The sequence below is a fragment of the Salvelinus fontinalis genome, chromosome 9 (assembly GCF_029448725.1).
Source record: "Salvelinus fontinalis isolate EN_2023a chromosome 9, ASM2944872v1, whole genome shotgun sequence".
In the NCBI taxonomy this organism is placed as follows: Eukaryota; Metazoa; Chordata; class Actinopteri; order Salmoniformes; family Salmonidae; genus Salvelinus; species Salvelinus fontinalis.
The window spans coordinates 2,672,724-2,696,577 of NC_074673.1; the positions used below are offsets into that span (position 1 = coordinate 2,672,724).

The 23,854-nt window shown below is 39.9% G+C and overlaps 1 protein-coding gene across 1 annotated transcript in view; it reads right to left on the reverse strand.

Moving 5' to 3' along the window:
- LOC129861896 (calcium and integrin-binding family member 2-like) overlaps positions 1-19,653 on the reverse strand; it is a 60,235-nt gene extending 40,582 nt beyond the window's left edge. Inside the window, exons 1-2 of the mRNA XM_055933076.1 lie at positions 18,900-19,653; positions 3,168-3,202 (exon numbers count right to left, since the gene is read on the reverse strand). Of these exons, the coding sequence (XP_055789051.1) occupies positions 3,168-3,202; positions 18,900-18,950 (86 nt within the window). The 5' untranslated portion in view covers positions 18,951-19,653. The remainder of the gene's footprint in view (positions 1-3,167; positions 3,203-18,899) is intronic.
- Positions 19,654-23,854: the final 4,201 nt, after the last annotated feature.

Genomic DNA, 23,854 nt, shown 5'->3' on the forward strand with positions numbered 1-23,854 from the left:
CAGAAAAATCAAAGAAATAATGACACAGATGATAATAGAAACAATGATAATAGTCAATGAGCAGTAACAATTATCAGGACACTACAGTAATGAACGAGGACAATAATGACATGGTGAGAAAGATACAAGTAGCAATGCTATTGCTCTGATTGGTCGCTCCACTGGCTTCCCTAGGGGTGTGGCAGGAAGCTACTTATTTTGCAGGTAATAGTGTCACACCCTGATCTGTTTCCCCTGTCTTTGTGCTTGTCTCCACCCCCCACCATGTGTCTCCCATCTCCCCTCATTATCCCCTGTGTATTTATACCTGTGTTCTCTGTTTGTCTGATGCCAGTTCGTTATGTTCGTCAAGCCTACCACCGGTTTTCCCATTACTCCTGTTTTCTAGTTTCCTGTTTTCTAGGTTTGACCATTCTGCCTGCCCCAAGACTGCCTGCCGTTCTGCACCTTGTCCAACCACACTGGATTATTGACCTCTGCCTATGCTGACCCCGAGACTGCCTGCCGTTCTGCACCTTGTCCCACCACACTGGATTATTGACCTCTGCCTATGCTGACCCCGAGACTGCCTGCCGTTCTGCACCTTGTCCAACCACACTGGATTATTGACCTCTGCCTATGCTGACCCCGAGACTGCCTGCCGTTCTGCACCTTGTCCCACCACACTGGATTATTGACCTCTGCCTATGCTGACCCCGAGACTGCCTGCTGTTCTGTACCTTTTGGACTCTGATCTTGATTACTGACCTCTGCCTGCCCATGACCTGTCGTTTTGCTTGCCCTCTGTTCTAGTAATAAACTTTTGTTACTTCGACTGGGTCTTCCCTAAAACATGATAGTACGAACTGGCCATGACTGACCCAGCAGACTTAAACCAGCTCCACAATGCAGTCTCCCTGCAAGGAGCCACCATTGGACAACACGAGGAGTTACTGAAATGTCTTACGGGGGGACTCCATACACTGGCAGAATGCCATGACCAGGCATTTGAGACTTTGCTGGTGTCACGCCCTGGCCTTAGTATTCTTTGTTTTCTTTGTGTTTTTTGGTTAGGTCAGGGTGTGACATGGGGAATGTATGTGTTTTGTAGTGTCTATGGGGTGTTGTATGTGTATGGGGCAGAGTGGAGTGTGGTTGTCTAGTTATGTCTATGGCTGCCTGGATTGGTTCTCAATCAGAGACAGCTGTCATTCATTGTCTCTGATTGGGAGCCATATTTGAGGCAGCCATGGGCAGTAGGCTTTTGTGGGTAGTTGTCTATGTTGTACGTTTGTAGCTTGGGTTTGCACTTACGTCTTTAGCTTCACGATCGTTTGTTGTTTTGTTTCGTTTTGTAATTGTGTTCGTTACGTGTTTTTTCCTTCTCTAAAATAAAAGAGATGTATTTTGCACACGCTGCGCCTTGGTCCACTCTCTCTCACGAAGACGATCGTGACAGCTGGAGCAATTCTGGGGATTCCCCACTGGACAGCGGGTCACACCAGTAATCTCCCAGCCTACCCCAGTGTCCCGAGAACCCCGCCTACCTCCTCCGGAGTGCTACACTGGGCAGCGGGTCACACCCGTAATCTCCCAGCCTACCCCAGTGTCCCGAGAACCCCGCCTACCTCCTCCGGAGCGCTATGCTGGAGATTCCGTAACCTGCCAGGCTTTTCTCTTCCAACGCTCCCTCATTGTCGAGCTGCAGCCTTCTTTGTTCCCCTTGGACTGCTCGAGGATAGTGTACATCAGAACGCTCATGTCCGGGAGGGCACTCGCCTGGGCTAAGGCGGTGTAGGAGCAACAGTCCATCGTCTGCCTCAGTCTAGAAGAGTTTGTGGCGGAATTTCGGAAGGTGCCGTTATGTTGTCCCGTACCCTCCGTATACTTCCCACTTTTCAGGTTTCTAAAATCAAACCCATGTCTCAGAGCCCTTTGTCTCCTGTTTCTGGATAACTGACCTCTGCCTGCCCATGACCTGTCGTTTTGCCTGTCCCCTGTTCTAGTATGAAACATTTGTTACTTCGACACTGTCTGCATCTGGGTCATTCCTAAAAGGTGTTAAATACGGCACAAAGAAGGATTTTATGTTTTGGTTTCAAAATCGTTATATTTGTTTTACATTTTGAGGGGGTAAAAATGCCTGTAAATCTGTATAGTTCTGTCAGTGTAGGAGAAAATGCAGCTCTGTCTTCACCTCTCTCTGAGGGCAGAGGGAACACAACCTGTCCTCTCTGGGTAGCCAGACGGTTTCTATGGCCAGGCTGTGCTACCTAATAAATACCTCATATTACTATACCTACCTATCATCTATCTAGATAATAAATACCTCATATTACTATACCTACCTATCATCTATCTAGATAATAAATACCTCATATTACTATACCTACCTATCATCTATCTAGATAATAAATACCTCATATTACTATACCTACCTATCATCTATCTAGATAATAAATACCTCATATTACTATACCTACCTATCATCTATCTAGATAATAAATACCTCATATTACTATACCTACCTATCAGCTATCTATCTAGATAATAAATACCTCATATTACTATACCTACCTATCATCTATCTAGATAATAAATACCTCAGATTACTATACCTACCTATCATCTATCTAGATAATAAATACTTCATATTACTATACCTACCTATCATCTATCTAGATAATAAATACCTACCTATCATCTATCTAGATAATAAATACCTACCTATCATCTATCTAGATAATAAATACCTCATATTACTATACCTACCTATCATCTATCTAGATAATAAATACCTACCTATCATCTATCTAGATAATAAATACCTCATATTACTATACCTACCTATCAGCTATCTATCTAGATAATAAATACCTCATATTACTATACCTACCTATCATCTATCTAGATAATAAATACCTCATATTACTATACCTACCTATCATCTATCTAGATAATAAATACGTCAGATTACTATACCTACCTACCAGCTATCTATCTAGATAAATAATAGCTTCTCTGAACAAGTCTGTCTGACAGCAGTAAGGAACAAGAATGGATAGGGGAGAGAGAGGGAGATATGTGATCTCTGGACAGGTGGTTAATGTGAGGCTGGACTGGAGTAGCTCGTAGAGAGAGGAAGAGCGATAGGACAGCAGCAGCAGAATACCAGAAGCTCCACTTACCGGAGGATCTCTTTCCGTGTGAAGAAGGTACAGTCCTACGAGGAAAAGAAGAAAACATTAGTTTTCATTAGTATACACGACATTGAGGTCAAATATTGTTACGTGCAGCACATATGTGAGAATGTATTTAGAATACGGAACAAATGCATTTATTTGACATAACTCGACCCTAAAGCCCTAGGAGGGTTAGCGCTCCTGAAACATGGTCTACTGGACTCCCTACAGTGTGACCTCAATCACCCTCTGCAGTGACAGGACTCATGTTTCTCTGATGTCACTATAGAGCTATAGGTTGTCAGCTGTCTCTCGCCACACAGAAAGGTGAGTTGAGCCAGCCAGGGGAAGGAATATGATCAGCTGGTGTCTGTGATCATGGCACAAGACAGATCCAGACACACTGTACCATCACCTACTAGTCCAGACACACTGTACCATCACCTACTAGTCCACTGTACCATCACCTACTAGTCCAGACACACTGTACCATCACCTACGTCCAGACATACTGTACCATCACCTACTAGTCCAGACACACTGTACCATCACCTACTAGTCCAGACACACTGTACCATCACCTACTAGTCCAGACACACTGTACCATCACCTACGTCCAGACACACTGTACCATCACCTACTAGTCCAGACACACTGTACCATCACCTACGTCCAGACATACTGTACCATCACCTACTAGTCCAGACACACTGTACCATCACCTACTAGTCCAGACACACTGTACCATCACCTACTAGTCCAGACACACTGTATCATCACCTACTAGTCCAGACACACTGTACCATCACCTACTAGTCCAGACACACTGTACCATCACCTACAAGTCCAGACACACCTACTAGTCCAGACACACTGTACCATCACCTACTAGTCCACTGTACCATCACCTACTAGTCCACTGTACCATCACCTACTAGTCCAGACACACTGTACCATCACCTACTAGTCCAGACACACTGTACCATCACCTACTAGTCCAGACACACTGTACCATCACCTACTAGTCCAGACACACTGTATCATCACCTACTAGTCCAGACACACTGTATCATCACCTACTAGTCCCTACCCCTTCAAACCTGCCACCATCTCTTCTCCTTCAACCCTGCCACCCTCCCTACCCCTTCAACCCTGCCACCCTCCCTACCCCTTCAACCCTGCCACCCTCCCTACCCCTTCAACCCTGCCACCCTCCCTACCCCTTCAACCCTGCCACCCTCCCTACCCCTTCAACCCTGCTATCGTCCCTCACTGCCAGCCTTAATGGCAGCCTCTCAGCACCCTGAATAACACAGTCAGTCGTTCAGCTTCTGTTAAAGTAATTTAAATGTTGAAAGATAATGATGAAATAATTCCCACTCTGAAACCTTATAACTGTATGAAATTGATTAGAATCATAAATTTATTATCTGATGGGTTTGTTTAGGTTTAGTCAGTAAAAGTATAATTAATGAGGTGTGTAGTTTTAGTCAGAATTAGGGTAAAACAATATAAACTGTACAATATGTCTCTAAAGTGTCTTAAACACAGACTGTCTGAGCAAGATTCAGTGCCGACCTTGGCTAGGGGCCACTGAGAGATTAGGGAAAGGACAGGGAGTGATTCTCACGGTCCCTAATCTTTGTCGGCTGGGTAGTGGGACAGTGTGTGCGTAAGATACCTGCTGTTTGTGTGCAAATGTATGTGCTTATGAATTCTGTTTGTGTGCAAGAGTATGTGTGTAAGGAGCTCGTATAAAATGAATGGTTTTTGTACAACTAACCAGCGCTCTCGTAAATACACGTTGTGACTATCGTAGCCGGGCCTACCTCTGATTCATTTTCTGACTATCGTAGCCGGGCCTCCGTCTGATTCATTTTCTGACTATCGTAGCCGGGCCTCCGTCTGATTCATTTTCTGACTATCGTAGCTGGGCCTCCGTCTGATTCATTTTCTGACTATCGTAGCCGGGCCTCCGTCTGATTCATTTTCTGACTGTCGTAGCCGGGCCTCCGTCTGATTCATTTTCTGACTATTGTAGCCGGGCCTCCGTCTGATTCATTTTCTGACTATCGTAGCTGGGCCTCCGTCTGATTCATTTTCTGACTATCGTAGCTGGGCCTCCGTCTGATTCATTTCAACCCGTTTCTTACATATCCTGGGTTTCAGACTGAGTAGTTCATTGAATTGGGTTCATGGGCATTGAGAACATAATTCTCGTAACAGCTTCTGAAGACAGAGACATTTCAAATCTGACCCAGTTCATAGTCTGACCCTGTTTATAGTCTGACCCAGTTTATAGTCTGACCCTGTTTATAGTCTGACCCAGTTTATAGCCTGACCCAGTTTATAGCCTGACCCTGTTTATAGTCTGACCCAGTTTATAGTCTGACCCAGTTTATAGTCTGACCCAGTTTATAGTCTGACCCAGTTTATAGTCTGACCCTGTTTATAGTCTGACCCAGTTTATAGTCTGACCCAGTTTATAGTCTGACCCAGTTTATAGTCTGACCCTGTTTATAGTCTGACCCAGTTTATAGTCTGACCCAGTTTATAGTCTGACCCTGTTTATAGTCTGACCCAGTTTATAGTCTGACCCTGTTTATAGTCTGACCCAGTTTATAGTCTGACCCAGTTAATAGGCTGAACCTGTTCACCCTTTCCTTTTCTCTCTCTGTCACATGGTGCCAGCTCTGCCAACAAAGCTCTGCCAACACAGCTCTGCCAACACAGCTCTGCCAGGCCAACACATCTCTACCAGCCTAACACAGCTCTGCCAACACAGCTCTGCCAAGCCAACACAGCTTCGCCAACAAAGCTCTACCACTGGCTTTATCAATAAGTGCATTGAGGACGTCGTACCCACAGTGAATGTACGTACAAAGCCCAAGCAGAAGCCATGGATTACAGGCAACATTGACACTGAGCTAAAGGGTAGAGGTGCTGCTTTCAAGGTGCGGGACTCTAACCCGGAAGCTTACAAGAAATCCTGCCATGCCCTGCGACGAACCATCAAACAGGCAAAGCGTCAATACAGGGCTAAGATTGAATCATACTACACCGGCTCTGACGCTCGTCGGATATGGCAGGGCTTGAAAACTATTACAGACAACAAGGGGAAGCACAGCCGCGAGCTGCCCATTGACACGAGCCTAATAGACGAGCTAAATCACTTCTATGCTCGCATTGTGGCAAGCAACACGGAGGCATGAGAGCATCAGCTGTTCCAGACGACTGTGTGATCACGCTCTCTGTAGCCGACGTGAGTAAGACCTTTAAACAAGTCAACATACACAAGGCTGCGGGGCCAGATGGATTACCAGGACGTGTGCTCCGGGCATGTGCTGCCAACTGGCAAGTGTCTTCACTGATATATTCAACATGTCCCTGATTGAGTCTGTAATACCAACATGCTTCAAGCAGACCACCATAGTCCCTGTGCCCAAGAACACAAAGGAAACCTGCCTAAATGACTACAGACCTGTAGCACTCACGTCCGTAGCCATGAAGTGCTTTGAAAGGCTGGTAATGGCTCACATCACTGCCTGGTCCGGCAGTTGTTTGGCCTCCGACCTGAAGTCACTACAGAGGGTAGTGCGTACGGCCCAGTACATCACTGGGGCTAAGCTGCCTGCCATCCAGGACCTCTACACCAGGCGGTGTCAGAGGAAGGCCCTAAATATTGTCAAAGACCCCAGCCACAGACTGTTCTCTCTACTACCGCATGGCAAGCGGTACCGGAGTGCCAAGTCTAGGACAAAAAGGCTTCTCAACAGTTTTTACCCCCAAGCCGTAAGACTCCTGAACAGGTAATCAAATGGCTACCTGGACTATTTGCATTGTGTGTCCCCCCCCAACCCCTCTTTTACGCTGCTGCTACTCTCTGTTCATCATATATGCATAATCACTTTAACCATACCTACATGTACATACTACCTACATAAGCCTGACTAACCGGTGTCTGTATATAGCCTTGCTACTCTTATTTTCAAATGTCTTTTTACTGTTGTTTTATTTCTTTACTTACCTACAAACACACACACACACATACATACCTTTTTTTTCGCACTATTGGTTAGAGCCTGTAAGTAAGCTTTTCACTGTAAGGTCTACACCTGTTGTATTCGGCGCGCGTGAAAAATAAACTTTGATTCGATTTGGAAAGAACAGGTCTAGAGAGATAGGAAGGGAACAGGACAGAGAGATAGGAAGGGAACAGGACAGAGAGATGGGAAGGGAACAGGACAGAGAGATGGGAAGGGAACAGGACAGAGAGATAGGAAGGGAACAGGACAGAGAGATAGGAAGGGAACAGGACAGAGAGATGGGAAGGGAATGGGACAGAGAGATAGGAAGGGAACGGGACAGAGAGGTGGGAAGGGAACAGGACAGAGAGATGGGAAGGGAACAGGACAGAGAGATGGGAAGGGAACAGGACAGAGAGATAGGAAGGGAACAGGACAGAGAGATGGGAAGGGAACAGGACAGAGAGATGGGAAGGGAACAGGACAGAGAGATGGGAAGGGAACAGGACAGAGAGATGGGAAGGGAACAGGACAGAGAGATGGGAAGGGAACAGGACAGTGAGATGGGAAGGGAACAGGACAGAGAGATAGGAAGGGAACAGGACAGAGAGATGGGAAGGGAACAGGACAGAGAGATAGGAAGGGAACAGGACAGAGAGATGGGAAGGGAACAGGACAGAGAGATAGGAAGGTAACAGGACAGAGAGATAGGAAGGGAACAGGACAGAGAGATGGGAAGGGAACAGGACAGAGAGATAGGAAGGTAACAGGACAGAGAGATAGGAAGGGAACAGGACAGAGAGATAGGAAGGGAACAGGACAGAGAGATAGGAAGGGAACAGGACATATAGATGGGAAGGGAACAGGACAGAGAGATGGGAAGGTAACAGGACAGAGAGATGGGAAGGGAACAGGACAGAGAGATGGGAAGGGAACAGGACAGAGAGATAGGAAGGGAACAGGACAGAGAGATGGGAAGGGAACGGGACAGGGAGATAGGAAGGGAACAGGACAGAGAGATGGGAAGGGAACGGGACAGAGAGATTGGAAGGTAACGGGACAGAGAGATAGGAAGGTAACAGGACAGAGAGATAGGAAGGGAACAGAACAGAGAGATAGGAAGGGAACAGGACAGAGAGATGGGAAGGGAACAGGACAGAGAGATAGGAAGGGAACAGGACAGAGAGATGGGAAGGGAACAGGACAGAGAGATGGGAAGGGAACAGGACAGAAAGATGATAAGGGAGCAGGTCTACCACAGAGACGCACACATATCATACCCCCAAGACATACTAACCTCTCACCATTACAATAACAGGGGATGTTAGCATACCCCCAAGACATGCTAACCTCTCACCATTACAATAACAGGGGATGTTAGCATACCCCCAAGACATACTAACCTCTCACCATTACAATAACAGGGGATGTTAGCATACCCCCAAGACATGCTAACCTCTCACCATTACAATAACAGGGGATGTTAGCATATCCCCAAGACATACTAACCTCTCACCATTACAATAACAGGGGATGTTAGCATACCCCCAAGACATACTAACCTCTCACCATTACAATAACAGGGGATGTTAGCATACCCCCAAGACATACTAACCTCTCACCATTACAATAACAGGGGATGTTAGCATACCCCCAAGACATGCTAACCTCTCACCATTACAATAACAGGGGATGTTAGCATACCCCCAAGACATGCTAACGTCTCACCATTACAATAACAAGTGGGTTAGCATTTTATATCATACCCCCAAGACATGCTAACCTCTCACCATTACAATAACAGGGGATGTTAGCATACCCCCAAGACATGCTAACGTCTCACCATTACAATAACAAGTGGGTTAGCATTTTTGGGGGTATGATATTTGTGAATCTGTAACTTTCTCACTCATCATTATTCAAGATTCATTCAGGATTATCCGTAATCATGGTACCATCCACATTAATGTAGAAGTGTTAAGAAACATATTCTATTCTTATTGACAGTAAAAATTACTCCAAAATAACACAATACTTTATCTACCATTAATTTCTATTGGGCACAAAATGATCTGAAACACAACCAAAACAAACAGCGAATGCATCTAACAAGTTTAGAGTCACAAGCTTGAAATAGACGTTGTGTACTAATAATATGGGACCAAATACTACACTTCTTACTACTTTAAAACGCATTGAAGTGGATTTGTCCCAATACTCTTGGTGCCCTACAATAGACCACGTAGAAAAAGTGCTGTAATTTCTACATGGCTATGGATGAACAAACCCTCAGTTTAAAACATGACAGTCTGCACTTTAACCTCGTAGTTAAGATATCGTTTCAGTTCCACCGTGTTGGAATACAGAACCGGAACACCAACACTGTCCCAATAATGAACTCACTGTATTTCAAGGACATCAGAACTGACTGGTGAAATGCTAAGGTAACAGTTCAGAACAGCAGCTAAGAGAAGCTTCCAGAGAAGTAACCGGAGTAGCTCTTGGTTAGTGTAACCTAAGGTATCTGACGTTAGGATTAGGGTTAATGTTGAGGTATGTATGAGGTATCTTCTGAGGAGGGTAAGGTTTCCAGCCATGCTGCTATCAGAATCCTCTGGCATCCATTATTAAACAGGCCAGAATCGCCAGGTAAACCTGTGCAGAATAAGACCGCTTAGGGTTAATGGACAACACAGGCACCCCAGCAAACCACAATTGGTTTTGTGAAAGTTCCCAGAACATTTGTTGAGTTGCGGCAAATGTTCTCATAAAACAAATACGGTCCAGACTACATACAGTATGATTTAGGCTACATACAGTATGATATAGGCTACATACAGTATGATATAGACTACATATAGTATGATATAGACTACAAACAGTATGATATAGAGTACACACAGTATGATATAGACTACACACAGTATGATATAGACTACACACAGTATGATATAGACTACACACAGTATGATATAGACTACATATGGTATGATATAGACTACACACAGTATGATATACTCTACGTATAGTATGATATACTCTACATATAGTATGATATACTCTACATATAGTATGATATACTCTACATGTAGTATGATATACTCTACATGTAGTATGATATACTCTACATATGGTATGATATACTCTACATATAGTATGATATACTCTACGTATAGTATGATATACTCTACGTATAGTATGATATACTCTACATACAGTATGATATACTCTACATGTAGTATGATATACTCTACATACAGTATGATATACTCTACATGTATTATGATATACTCTACAAACAGTATGATATACTCTACATATAGTATGATATACTCTACATACAGTATGATATACTCTACATGTATAATGATATACTCTACATGTAGTATGATATACTCTACATGTAGTATGATATACTCTACATGTAGTATGATATACTCTACATGTATAATGATATACTCTACATATAGTATGATATATTCTACGTATAGTATGATATACTCTACATACAGTATGATATACTCTACATGTAGTATGATATACTCTACATGTACAATGATATACTCTAGATGTAGTATGATATAATTTACATACAGTTTGATATACTCTACATGTAATATGATATAATTTACATACAGTATGATATACTCTACATGTAGTATGATATAATTTACATACAGTATGATATACTCTACATGTAGTATGATATAATTTACATACAGTATGATATACTCTACATGTAGTATGATATACTCTACATATAGTATGATATAGACTACATACAGTATGATATAGAGTACATACAGTATGATATAGACTACATATAGTATGATATAGGCTACATACAGTATGATATAGACTACAAACAGTATGATATAGACTACACACAGTATGATATACTCTACATGTAGTATGATATACTCTACATGTAGTATGATATACTCTACATGTAGTATGATATACTCTACATGTATAATGATATACTCTACATGTAGTATGATATACTCTACATGTAGTATGATATACTCTACATGTAGTATGATATAATTTACATACAGTATGATATACTCTACATGTAGTATGATATAATTTACATACAGTATGATATACTCTACATGTAGTATGATATAATTTACATACAGTATGATATACTCTACATGTAGTATGATATAATTTACATACAGTATGATATACTCTACATGTAGTATGATATACTCTACATGTAGTATGATATAATTTACATACAGTATGATATACTCTACATGTATTATGATATAATTTACATACAGTATGATATACTCTACATGTAGTATGATATAATTTACATACAGTATGATATACTCTACATGTATTATGATATAATTTACATACAGTATGATATACTCTACATGTAGTATGATATACTCTACATGTAGTATGATATACTCTACATATAGTATGATATACTCTACATGTAGTATGATATACTCTACATGTATAATGATATACTCTACATGTAGTATGATATAATTTACATACAGTATGATATACTCTACATGTAGTATGATATACTCTACATGTAGTATGATATACTCTACATGTAGTATGATATACTCTACATGTAGTATGATATACTCTACATACAGTATGATATACTCTACATGTAGTATGATATACTCTACATGTAGTATGTAATAGACTACATATAGTATGATATAGGCTACATACAGTATGATATAGAGTACATATAGTATGATATAGGCTACATATAGTATAATATAGGCTACATACAGTATGATATAGACTACATAAAGTATGATATAGGCTACAAACAGTATGATATACTCTACATGTAGTATGATATACTCTACATGTAGTATGATATACTCTACATACAGTATGATATACTCTACATGTAGTATGATATACTCTACATGTAGTATGATATACTCTACATACAGTATGATATACTCTACATGTAGTATGATACACTCTACAAACAGTATGATATACTCTACATGTAGTATGATATACTCTACATACAGTATGATATACTCTACATGTAGTATGATATACTCTACATACAGTATGATATACTCTACATGTAGTATGACATACTCTACAAACAGTATGATATACTCTACATGTATAATGATATACTCTACATACAGTATGATATACTCTACATGTAGTATGATATACTCTACATACAGTATGATATACTCTACATGTAGTATGATATAATTTACATACAGTATGATATACTCTACATGTAGTATGATATACTCTACATGTAGTATGACATACTCTACAAACAGTATGATATACTCTACATGTAGTATGATATACTCTACATACACTATGATATACTCTACATGTAGTATGATATACTCTACATACAGTATGATATACTCTACATGTAGTATGATATACTCTACATACAGTATGATATACTCTACATGTATAATGATATACTCTACATGTAGTATGATATACTCTACATGTAGTATGATATACTCTACATGTAGTATGATATACTCTACATGTAGTATGACATACTCTACAAACAGTATGATATACTCTACATGTAGTATGATATACTCTACATACAGTATGATATACTCTACATGTAGTATGATATACTCTACATACAGTATGATATACTCTACATGTAGTATGATATACTCTACATACAGTATGATATACTCTACATGTAGTATGACATACTCTACAAACAGTATGATATACTCTACATGTATAATGATATACTCTACATACAGTATGATATACTCTACATGTAGTATGATATACTCTACATACAGTATGATATACTCTACATGTAGTTGGATATACTCTACATACAGTATGATATACTCTACATGTAGTATGACATACTCTACAAACAGTATGATATACTCTACATGTAGTATGATATACTCTACATGTAGTATGATATAATTTACATACAGTATGATATACTCTACATGTAGTATGATATACTCTACATGTAGTATGATATAATTTACATACAGTATGATATACTCTACATGTAGTATGATATACTCTACATGTAGTATGATATACTCTACATGTAGTATGATATACTCTACATGTAGTATGATATACTCTACATGTAGTATGATATACTCTACATGTAGTATGATATAATTTACATACAGTATGATATACTCTACATGTAGTATGATATACTCTACATGTAGTATGACATACTCTACAAACAGTATGATATACTCTACATGTAGTACGATATACTCTACATACAGTATGATATACTCTACATGTAGTATGATATACTCTACATACAGTATGATATACTCTACATGTAGTATGATATACTCTACATACAGTATGATATACTCTACATGTAGTATGACATACTCTACAAACAGTATGATATACTCTACATGTATAATGATATACTCTACATACAGTATGATATACTCTACATGTAGTATGATATACTCTACATACAGTATGATATACTCTACATGTAGTTGGATATACTCTACATACAGTATGATATACTCTACATGAAGTATGACATACTCTACAAACAGTATGATATACTCTACATGTAGTATGATATACTCTACATGTAGTATGATATAATTTACATACAGTATGATATACTCTACATGTAGTATGATATACTCTACATGTAGTATGATATACTCTACATGTAGTATGATATACTCTACATGTAGTATGACATACTCTACAAACAGTATGATATACTCTACATGTATAATGATATACTCTACATACAGTATGATATACTCTACATGTAGTATGATATACTCTACATACAGTATGATATAATTTACATACAGTATGATATACTCTACATGTAGTATGATATACTCTACATGTAGTATGATATACTCTACATGTAGTATGATATACTCTACATACAGTATGATATACTCTACATGTAGTATGATATACTCTACATGTAGTATGATATAGACTACATATGGTATGATATACTCTACATACAGTATGATATACTCTACATGTAGTATGACATACTCTACATACAGCATGATATACTCTACATGTAGTATGATATACTCTACATACAGTATGATATACTCTACATGTAGTATGATATACTCTACATACAGTATGATATACTCTACATGTAGTATCACATACTCTACAAACAGTATGATATACTCTACATGTATAATGATATACTCTACATACAGTATGATATACTCTACATGTAGTATGATATACTCTACATACAGTATGATATACTCTACATGTAGTTGGATATACTCTACATACAGTATGATATACTCTACATGAAGTATGACATACTCTACAAACAGTATGATATACTCTACATGTAGTATGATATACTCTACATGTAGTATGATATAATTTACATACAGTATGATATACTCTACATGTAGTATGATATACTCTACATGTAGTATGATATAATTTACATACAGTATGATATACTCTACATGTAGTATGATATACTCTACATGTAGTATGATATACTCTACATGTAGTATGACATACTCTACAAACAGTATGATATACTCTACATGTATAATGATATACTCTACATACAGTATGATATACTCTACATGTAGTATGATATACTCTACATACAGTATGATATAATTTACATACAGTATGATATACTCTACATGTAGTATGATATACTCTACATGTAGTATGATATACTCTACATGTAGTATGATATACTCTACATACAGTATGATATACTCTACATGTAGTATGATATACTCTACATGTAGTATGATATAGACTACATATGGTATGATATACTCTACATACAGTATGATATACTCTACATGTAGTATGACATACTCTACAAACAGTATGATATACTCTACATGTAGTATGATATACTCTACATACAGTATGATATACTCTACATGTAGTATGATATACTCTACATACAGTATGATATACTCTACATGTAGTATGATATACTCTACATACAGTATGATATACTCTACATGTAGTATGACATACTCTACAAACAGTATGATATACTCTACATGTATAATGATATACTCTACATACAGTATGATATACTCTACATGTAGTATGATATACTCTACATACAGTATGATATACTCTACATGTAGTATGATATACTCTACATACAGTATGATATACTCTACATGTAGTATGACATACTCTACAAACAGTATGATATACTCTACATGTATAATGATATACTCTACATGTAGTATGATATAATTTACATACAGTATGATATACTCTACATGTAGTATGATATACTCTACATGTAGTATGATATAATTTACAGACAGTATGATATACTCTACATGTAGTATGATATACTCTACATGTAGTATGATATACTCTACATGTAGTATGATATACTCTACATACAGTATGATATACTCTACATGTAGTATGATATACTCTACATGTAGTATGATATAGACTACATACAGTATGATATACTCTACATGTAGTATGATATACTCTACATGTAGTATGATATAGAGTACATACAGTATGATATACTCTACATGTAGTATGATATACTCTACATGTAGTATGCTATACTCTACATGTAGTATGATATACTCTACATACAGTATGATATACTCTACATGTAGTATGACATACTCTACAAACAGTATGATATACTCTACATGTAGTATGATATACTCTACATGTAGTATGATATACTCTACATGTAGTATGATATACTCTACATGTAGTATGATATAGACTACATACAGTATGATATACTCTACATATAGTATGCTATACTCTACATGTAGTATGATAGTATGAGTCAATACATCTTAGAATCACCTTTGGCAGCAATTACAGCTGTAAGTCTTTCTCTTTCTGGGTAAGTCCCTAAGAGCTTTACACATCTGGAATGTACAATACTTTTACTTTATTGATTAAATAATTCTTCAAGGTCTGTCAACTTGGTTGTTGATCATTGCTAGACAGCCATGTTTAACTCTTGCCATAGATTTTCAAGCTAGGCCACTCAGGAACATTCAATGTCTTCTTGGTAAGCAACTCCAGTGTATATTTGGCCTTGTGTTTTAGGTTATTGTCCTCCTGAAAGGTGAATTTGTCTCCCAGTGTCTGTTGGAAGTTTTCCTCTAGGATTTTGCCTGTGCTTATCTCTATTCCGTTTCTTTTTATCCTAAAAAACTCCCTAGCTCTTGCCGATAAGAAGCATACCCATAACATGACACAGCCACCACCATGCTTGAAAATATGAGGAGTGGTACTCAGTGATGTGTTGTGTTGGATTTGCCCCAAACATAACGCTTTGTATTCAGGACATTAAGTTAATTTCTTTCCCATATTTTTAGCAGTTTTACTTTAGTGCATGTTTTGGAATATTTGTGTTCTGTACAGGCATCCTTCTTTTCACTCTGTCCTTTAGGTTAATACTGTGGAGTCACTAAAATGTTGTTGATCCATCCTCAGTTGTCTCCTATCACAGCCATTAAACTCTGTAACTGTTTTAAAGTCACCATTGGCCTCATGGTGAAATCCCTGAACGGTTTCCTTCCTCTCCGGAAACTGAGTTAGGAAGGACACCTGTATCTTTGTAGTGACTGGGTGTATTGATACACCATCCAAAGTGTAATTTAATAACTTCACCATGCTCAAAAGTATATTTAATGTCTGCTTTTTTTTTTACCCATCTACCAATTGCTGCCCTTCCTTGCGAACCATTTGAAAACCTCCCTGGTCTTTGGGGATGAAGAAAACATGTGCCAACGCTACAGAAGAGTTTATCATTCCGCTGGTACAGGACTAGTAAAGGCCCAGTGCACTACTTTATCATTCCGCTGGTACAGGACTAGTAAAGGCCCAGTGCACTACTTTATCATTCCGCTGGTACAGGACTAGTAAAGGCCCAGTGCACTACTTTATCATTAAGCTGGTACAGGACTAGTAAAGGCCCAGTGCACTACTTTATCATTCCGCTGGTACAGGACTAGTAAAGGCCCAGTGCACTACTTTATCATTCCGCTGGTACAGGACTAGTAAAGGCCCAGTGCACTACTTTATCATTCCGCTGGTACAGGACTAGTAAAGGCCCAGTGCATTATCATTCCGCTGGTACAGGACCAGTAAAGGCCCAGTGCACTACTTTATCATTCCGCTGGTACAGGACCAGTAAAGGCCCAGTGCACTACTTTATCATTCCGCTGGTACGGGACTAGTAAAGGCCCAGTGCACTACTTTATCATTCCGCTGGTACAGGACTAGTAAAGGCCCAGTGCACTACTTTATCATTCCGCTGGTACAGGACTAGTAAAGGCCCAGTGCACTACTTTATCATTCCGCTGGTACAGGACTAGTAAAGGCCCAGTGCACTACTTTATCATTCCGCTGGTACAGGACTAGTAAAGGCCCAGTGCACTACTTTATCATTCCGCTGGTACAGGACTAGTAAAAGCCCAGTGCACTACTTTATCATTAAGCTGGTACAGGACTAGTAAAGGCCCAGTGCACTACTTTATCATTCCGCTGGTACAGGACTAGTAAAGGCCCAGTGCACTACTTTATCATTCCGCTGGTACAGGACTAGTAAAGGCCCAGTGCACTACTTTATCATTCCGCTGGTACAGGACTAGTAAAAGCCCAGTGCACTACTTTATCATTAAGCTGGTACAGGACTAGTAAAGGCCCTGAGCACTACTTTATCATTCTGCTGGAACAGGACTAGTAAAGGCCCAGTGCATTATCATTCTGCTGGAACAGGACTAGTAAAGGCCCAGTGCATTATCATTCCGCTGGTACAGGACTAGTAAAGGCCCAGTGCACTACTTTATCATTCCGCTGGTACAGGACTAGTAAAGGCCCAGTGCACTACTTTATCATTCCGCTGGTACAGGACTATTAAAGGCCCTGAGCACTACTTTATCATTCTGCTGGAACAGGACTAGTAAAGGCCCAGTGCATTATCATTCTGCTGGTACAGGACTAGTAAAGGCCCACTACTTTTGTGAGAATGTCTTTTATATATATATATATATTTATTCCGATGTTTCATGGGGGTTCTGCAGTACCCTATGCACCACTTCTTCCCGTGGATATTGTTCTAGCAGACAGTTATCTTAGTGCTGTGTGCTCTTTATTAAAGAGATGGACATAGCAAAACAACCATTTACCTGACATGAACTTGGTAAATGTAACCACTGTACCATTATAAGATGGACTTTTCTTTTTAGCGTGGTGGACAGAGAGAGAGAGTTATCTAGCCTTGCAGTAGACCTAGAGATCTAAAATATATCCTGGGTTGGAAAAACTGGCAGGAAGCTTTTCCCTATGCATTACAAATGAGCTAAATGGTATAATATATTTGAATATGACGCAAACTGTCAATCTGAGCAGTGTCAACACAATCTATGTATTTGAAGCTGACCTACGTGTCTATATTTTTTTCAAAATATTTTTGTAATTTTTGTAAATACTTTCTTCTCTTTTGTGTAAAATAAGCAATAAGCAAGTCAATGCATTTCTGTGTTACGAGGAATTTTCATAAATTTGTTAAATCTTTTTTTTATTACATCATTCACTGATCTACAATCATTCTGGAGCGACAACAACAGTTTGCTAATGTCACCGTTGATCACAGCGGAGTTTCTGAACGTAAAGATGCATTGCAATGATCAAACTACAATAAATGTTCGCACGTACGCGCTCTTACCTGGTAAGCATCTAGCTGTTCATCAGTAAATATCGTTTGCTTATTACCCATCTTAGCCTAGTAATTTTCCTCTTGTACAGATTCATCACATTGGAACTTCGATGCGTTTTCTCAAGTCTAGTCATTTAGGGCATTTAAACGACGTGGTCAAACAAGAATTATGACTCCGCGTAGATGTTCAGTGTCCAAAGAATGACACGCTCTGAAACAGTTGGTGGTGTATTCCAATGAGATGTTGTAAAAGTATTGAAACGCAGAGGAAGAAGAACAATTAGCACAATTCTCAGTGCAGACAGTTGTTGAAGCAGCAGAAGTTGCCCACAGACAGTTGTTGAAGCAGCAGAAGTTGCCTACAGACAGACAAAAGTCCGAATAGGTCTGAAGCGCAGAAGCTGCTGGCGCCTTGTGCGGTTTCAGTTTCAGCACCGGCGGCTGTCCACATCTGATGAGAGAATCGTACCGATAATAACCTGTAGTTACCACCAGGGGGCGTCTGCATCACACACACGTAAGCATTGGAATTCAGAGAACACCTTTCTTTCTCAGACGTAAATATGGCTCCTGTTTCATCTGCAGAAAAGCTCAATCGTATTTTCCTCATGTATTAGTAGAATTCTAATTCGTAGCCTCCGTTTTCTAGTTCCAGAATACAAGTGGCCGTGAATTGACAGCTTGTGTTGAAAAAACATTTTACGATTTGCGTGAAATATCTGTGTAAACTCTTTGGAATTGTAATCTGTGGGTGTCACTGAAAAGGCTGATATCCCATTTCAATATAAAAGTCCAATACACACAATAGACTGACTGATGAGGTGATTTGCCACCGTCGAAATCCTGCAATAAGAGTTATGACGCTATTTGTGTAAACTCATTGACATTTCTAATCTGTGTCACTGAGTAGGCTGATACCCCATTTCATACTTACACTCCGTAAGTAAGGCTCTACAGTGCAGTTATGCATTCCCCAAATGCTATTATGCAGTCTCATACATCCACAATCCATGGAGGGATTTGACTTTTTGTGATGTTTATTGTCACATGTATTTATTTTTAAAGTTATGTAACAACATTCTGACCTTGTTTAGCATTATCTAATCTAAATATGGCATTATTCCACTATGGATCCGACTGGATCGGTTTGGAACTGGGACTTTTATTTTGAAGGCGAACCGCAAATTCCAGTTGTGGCTAATCCTTATTGTGGCTCGATTCGCCCAGGTCAAGACATTGACAGCACACTCATCAAACAAGCACCTGATGAATACCTGCACCTCCTTTCTAACCTCTTCACAGCATGTCTCATGGAAGGCTACTTTCCCCTACCTTGGAAATCTGCAGTTGTTACAATGATCCGCAAACCTGGCAAAGACCCATACAACGTCACAAGTTATAGACCAATCAGCCTCCTCAGTCATGTCGGGAAGCTGTTTGAGAGAGTACTCACCCAAAGACTAAGCGGCCACACTGAGGAAATGGGCCTCCTTGGAACCCACCAAGCTGGCTTCAGGAAAACAAGATCAACCACCGATAACATTCTAAGACTGTCAGAGGACATCCTCCGGAACTTCAAGAAAAAAGAACTTACCCTGGCAGTTTTCTTTGATATAGAGAAAGCATTTGACAAGATGTGGCACAATCGACTGTGTTACCGGCTTGCAGACTCCAATCTCAAGCTACCGCTCTCCATCAGAAACATCATCACCAGCTTTCTCCACAACCGTACAATTAAAGTGAAGGTCTCCACAGCAATATCCTCACCTTTCACCCCTGAAGCGGGTGTCCCACAGGGGGCAGTTCTAAGCCCGCTACTTTTTCTACTCTACATATCAGATATTTACTACCCTCCACCCACCATAGGTCAAGTTTCACAGTTTGCCGATGACCTCTGCTACTGGTCCAGCTCCAAATGTCCTCAACTCGCAGCAAAAAAACTCCAGAAGTCTATTGAAATGATCGAGACGTGGTCTAACATGTGGCGAATAAAATTGAACCCACAAAAAACCCAATGTGTCCTCTTCACAAGAAGCACCAGCAAAAAGACCAGGAAACCCATAGATCTCAAACTCTACGGTGAAACAATAAAAGTAGAAAAAGAAGCAAAATTCCTTGGAGTCACCTTCCAAAAGAACATGACCTGGACAACCCATATAGCGAACATAGAGAGGGACGAAAAAGACTAAACCACCTAAAAACGCTGTGCGGAAGAAAATATGGAGCCTCACCTCAGACAGTGCTGAAAGTCTACATCAGCTCCATCCGATCCCTCTTTGAATACGCCCTACCAGCCTGGATAACAGCTTCACCGCAGCAGATGAATCGGCTACAGATAGTCCAAAACATGGCAATAAAAATGGCTTACAGACTACCAAGATACATCAGCAATCACTACGCTAACAGCATATCTGGACTGACATCAATCAACAACAGACAGACAATCATTGGTCAGAAGTTCATCAACAGAGCCACTCACAACCCATCATTGAAGGAAGCCGTGGGACAGGCCAAATGGACCACAGATACACCCATGTCCATAATGCTGAAACTGACCTAGAAGAAGGGAAAAAAGAAAAGAAAACAAAAAATAATAATAAAGAGAAAAATACAAACAAAAAAATACTAAAAATACAAAATTCTGAAAAAATATATATATATAATCAATCGTGTGTGTATGAAAATGTGTAGATATATGTGAATGCACTCCTTAGCGCCCCCACCCCTCTCCCCCTGCACAGTTGTGAGCTATACTTTTAAGGAAGTTTTTATCTTTTTATTTTTATTTTTTATTTTTTCTATTTTTTACTCTCCATTTTTTTCAAGCCGGGAAAGAAATGGGCGAAACTAATCGACACCCATTCTGATAACAATCCTAGGGCATCTAGCCCCGGGGGATGCCTTGCTTGACCACACCCTCCTTCCCTGCTCCTGGCCTGCCCTGCCTCTTCCACCAATCCAATTGTTTCTTATGGACAGAAAAGAGCAGAAGCTCTGAGCTGTCCCATCAGGTCCATTGTCTACTACTCGCGGTCAAGACCTTTGGGGCGTCATCTGACAGAGGCAGGTCACAGAATTTATGAATCCAGAGGGTCAACATCTTGAGACTTCCGGGAACGCTTGTGAAACAGACCTGACAGACTAGTCTGGGGTTTGAGAAGTGAACAAAATATTCCTTATAGTTGTTCATTTTCTCGAAATCTTAAAGGCACAACCTAGATTTGAAACAATGTCTTAAGTAGTTGAACATGTTATTACTCCAACCTCGTGAAAGTGACAAACTGTCACGTTTTCATTTTCGTCAAAAACAACTTTATATCCGAAGGAGTGCCTTTGATTTGACGGCCTGCACACTGCGCAGTTTAACGCGAGACTACCGTTAGACCCGAGGACGTGTTGCTAGGCACGACATCGCCAACAAGTGTGGTCGGGGACATCTATTGGGATTTTAGCCTGTCTTCATACTGTACTGTCAACGTTTTTGATTTGGCAAACACAATAACACAATGTATTGTGGTTTGCTTCTATGATGACTGAGTTGCTACGTGTGTCGGTTCCGTTGTGGTTCCGACAACATTGTTAGCCACGGGCTATGCTAGAACCCTAACTAGCTAGCTGCGCTCTGCACGGGCAAGCAAGCGTCATTTACCGTTACATATTTTCTATGATCTCTATTTGTTCTGTGATACCGTCGTCAGCTGTCCTGCAAACCAAGGACCGATGACAATTTCAATCAAAAAACCCAAATAAATCACTATCCACTATCCAAATCACGTGCTTCTACACCTGCATTGCTAGCTGTTTGGGGTTTTAGGCTGGGTTTCTGTACAGCACTTTGAGATATCTGCTGATGTACGAAGGGCTATATAAAATAAACTTGATTGATTTATTGATTGATCCAGTTCTACACTATGTTCAGTACAGTACATGAGCTAACTAACCTAGCTATAATCAAATCACATTTTATTTGTCACATACACATGGTTAGCAGATGTTAATGGTCACATACACATGGTTAGCAGATGTTAATGCGAGCGTAGCGAAATGCTTGTGCTACTAGTTCCGACAATGCAGTAATAACCAACAAGTAATCTAACCTAACAATTCCACAACTACTACCTTATACACACAAGTGTAAAGGGATAAAGAATATGTACATAAAGATATATGAATGAGTGATGGTACAGAACGGCATAGGCAAGATGCAGTAGATGGTATAGAGTACAGTATATACATATGAGATGAGTAATGTAGGGTATGTAAACATTATATTAAGTGGCATTGTTTAAAGTGGCTAGTGATACATTTTTACATAATTTCCATCAATTCCCATTATTAAAGTGGCTGGAGGTGAGTCAGTATGTTGGCAGCGGCCACTAAATGTTAGTGATGGCTGTTTAACAGTCTGATGGCCTTGAGATAGAAGCTGTTTTTCAGTCTCTCGTTCCCTGCTTTGACGCACCTGTACTGACCTCGCCTTCTGGATGATAGCGGGGTGAACAGGTAGTGGCTTGGGTGGTTGTTGTCCTTGATGATCTTTATGGCCTTCCTGTGACATCGGGTGGTGTAGGTGTCCTGGAGGGCAGGTAGACTACTGCAATGCTCTACTTTCCGGCTACCCGGATAAAGCACTAAATAAACTTCAGTTAGTGCTAAATACGGCTGCTAGAATCCTGACTAGAACTCCAAAATTTGATCATATTACTCCAGTGCTAGCCTCCCTACACTGGCTTCCTGGTAAGGCAAGGGCTGATTTCGAGGTTTTACTGCTAACCTACAAAGCATTACATGGGCTTGCTCCTACCTATCTTTCCGATTTGGTCCTGCCGTACATACCTACACGTACGGTATGGTTACAAGACGCAGGCCTCCTAATTGTCCCTAGAATTTCTAAGCAAACAGCTGGAGGCAGGGCTTTCTCCTATAGATCTCCATTTTTATGGAATGGTCTGCCTACCCATGTG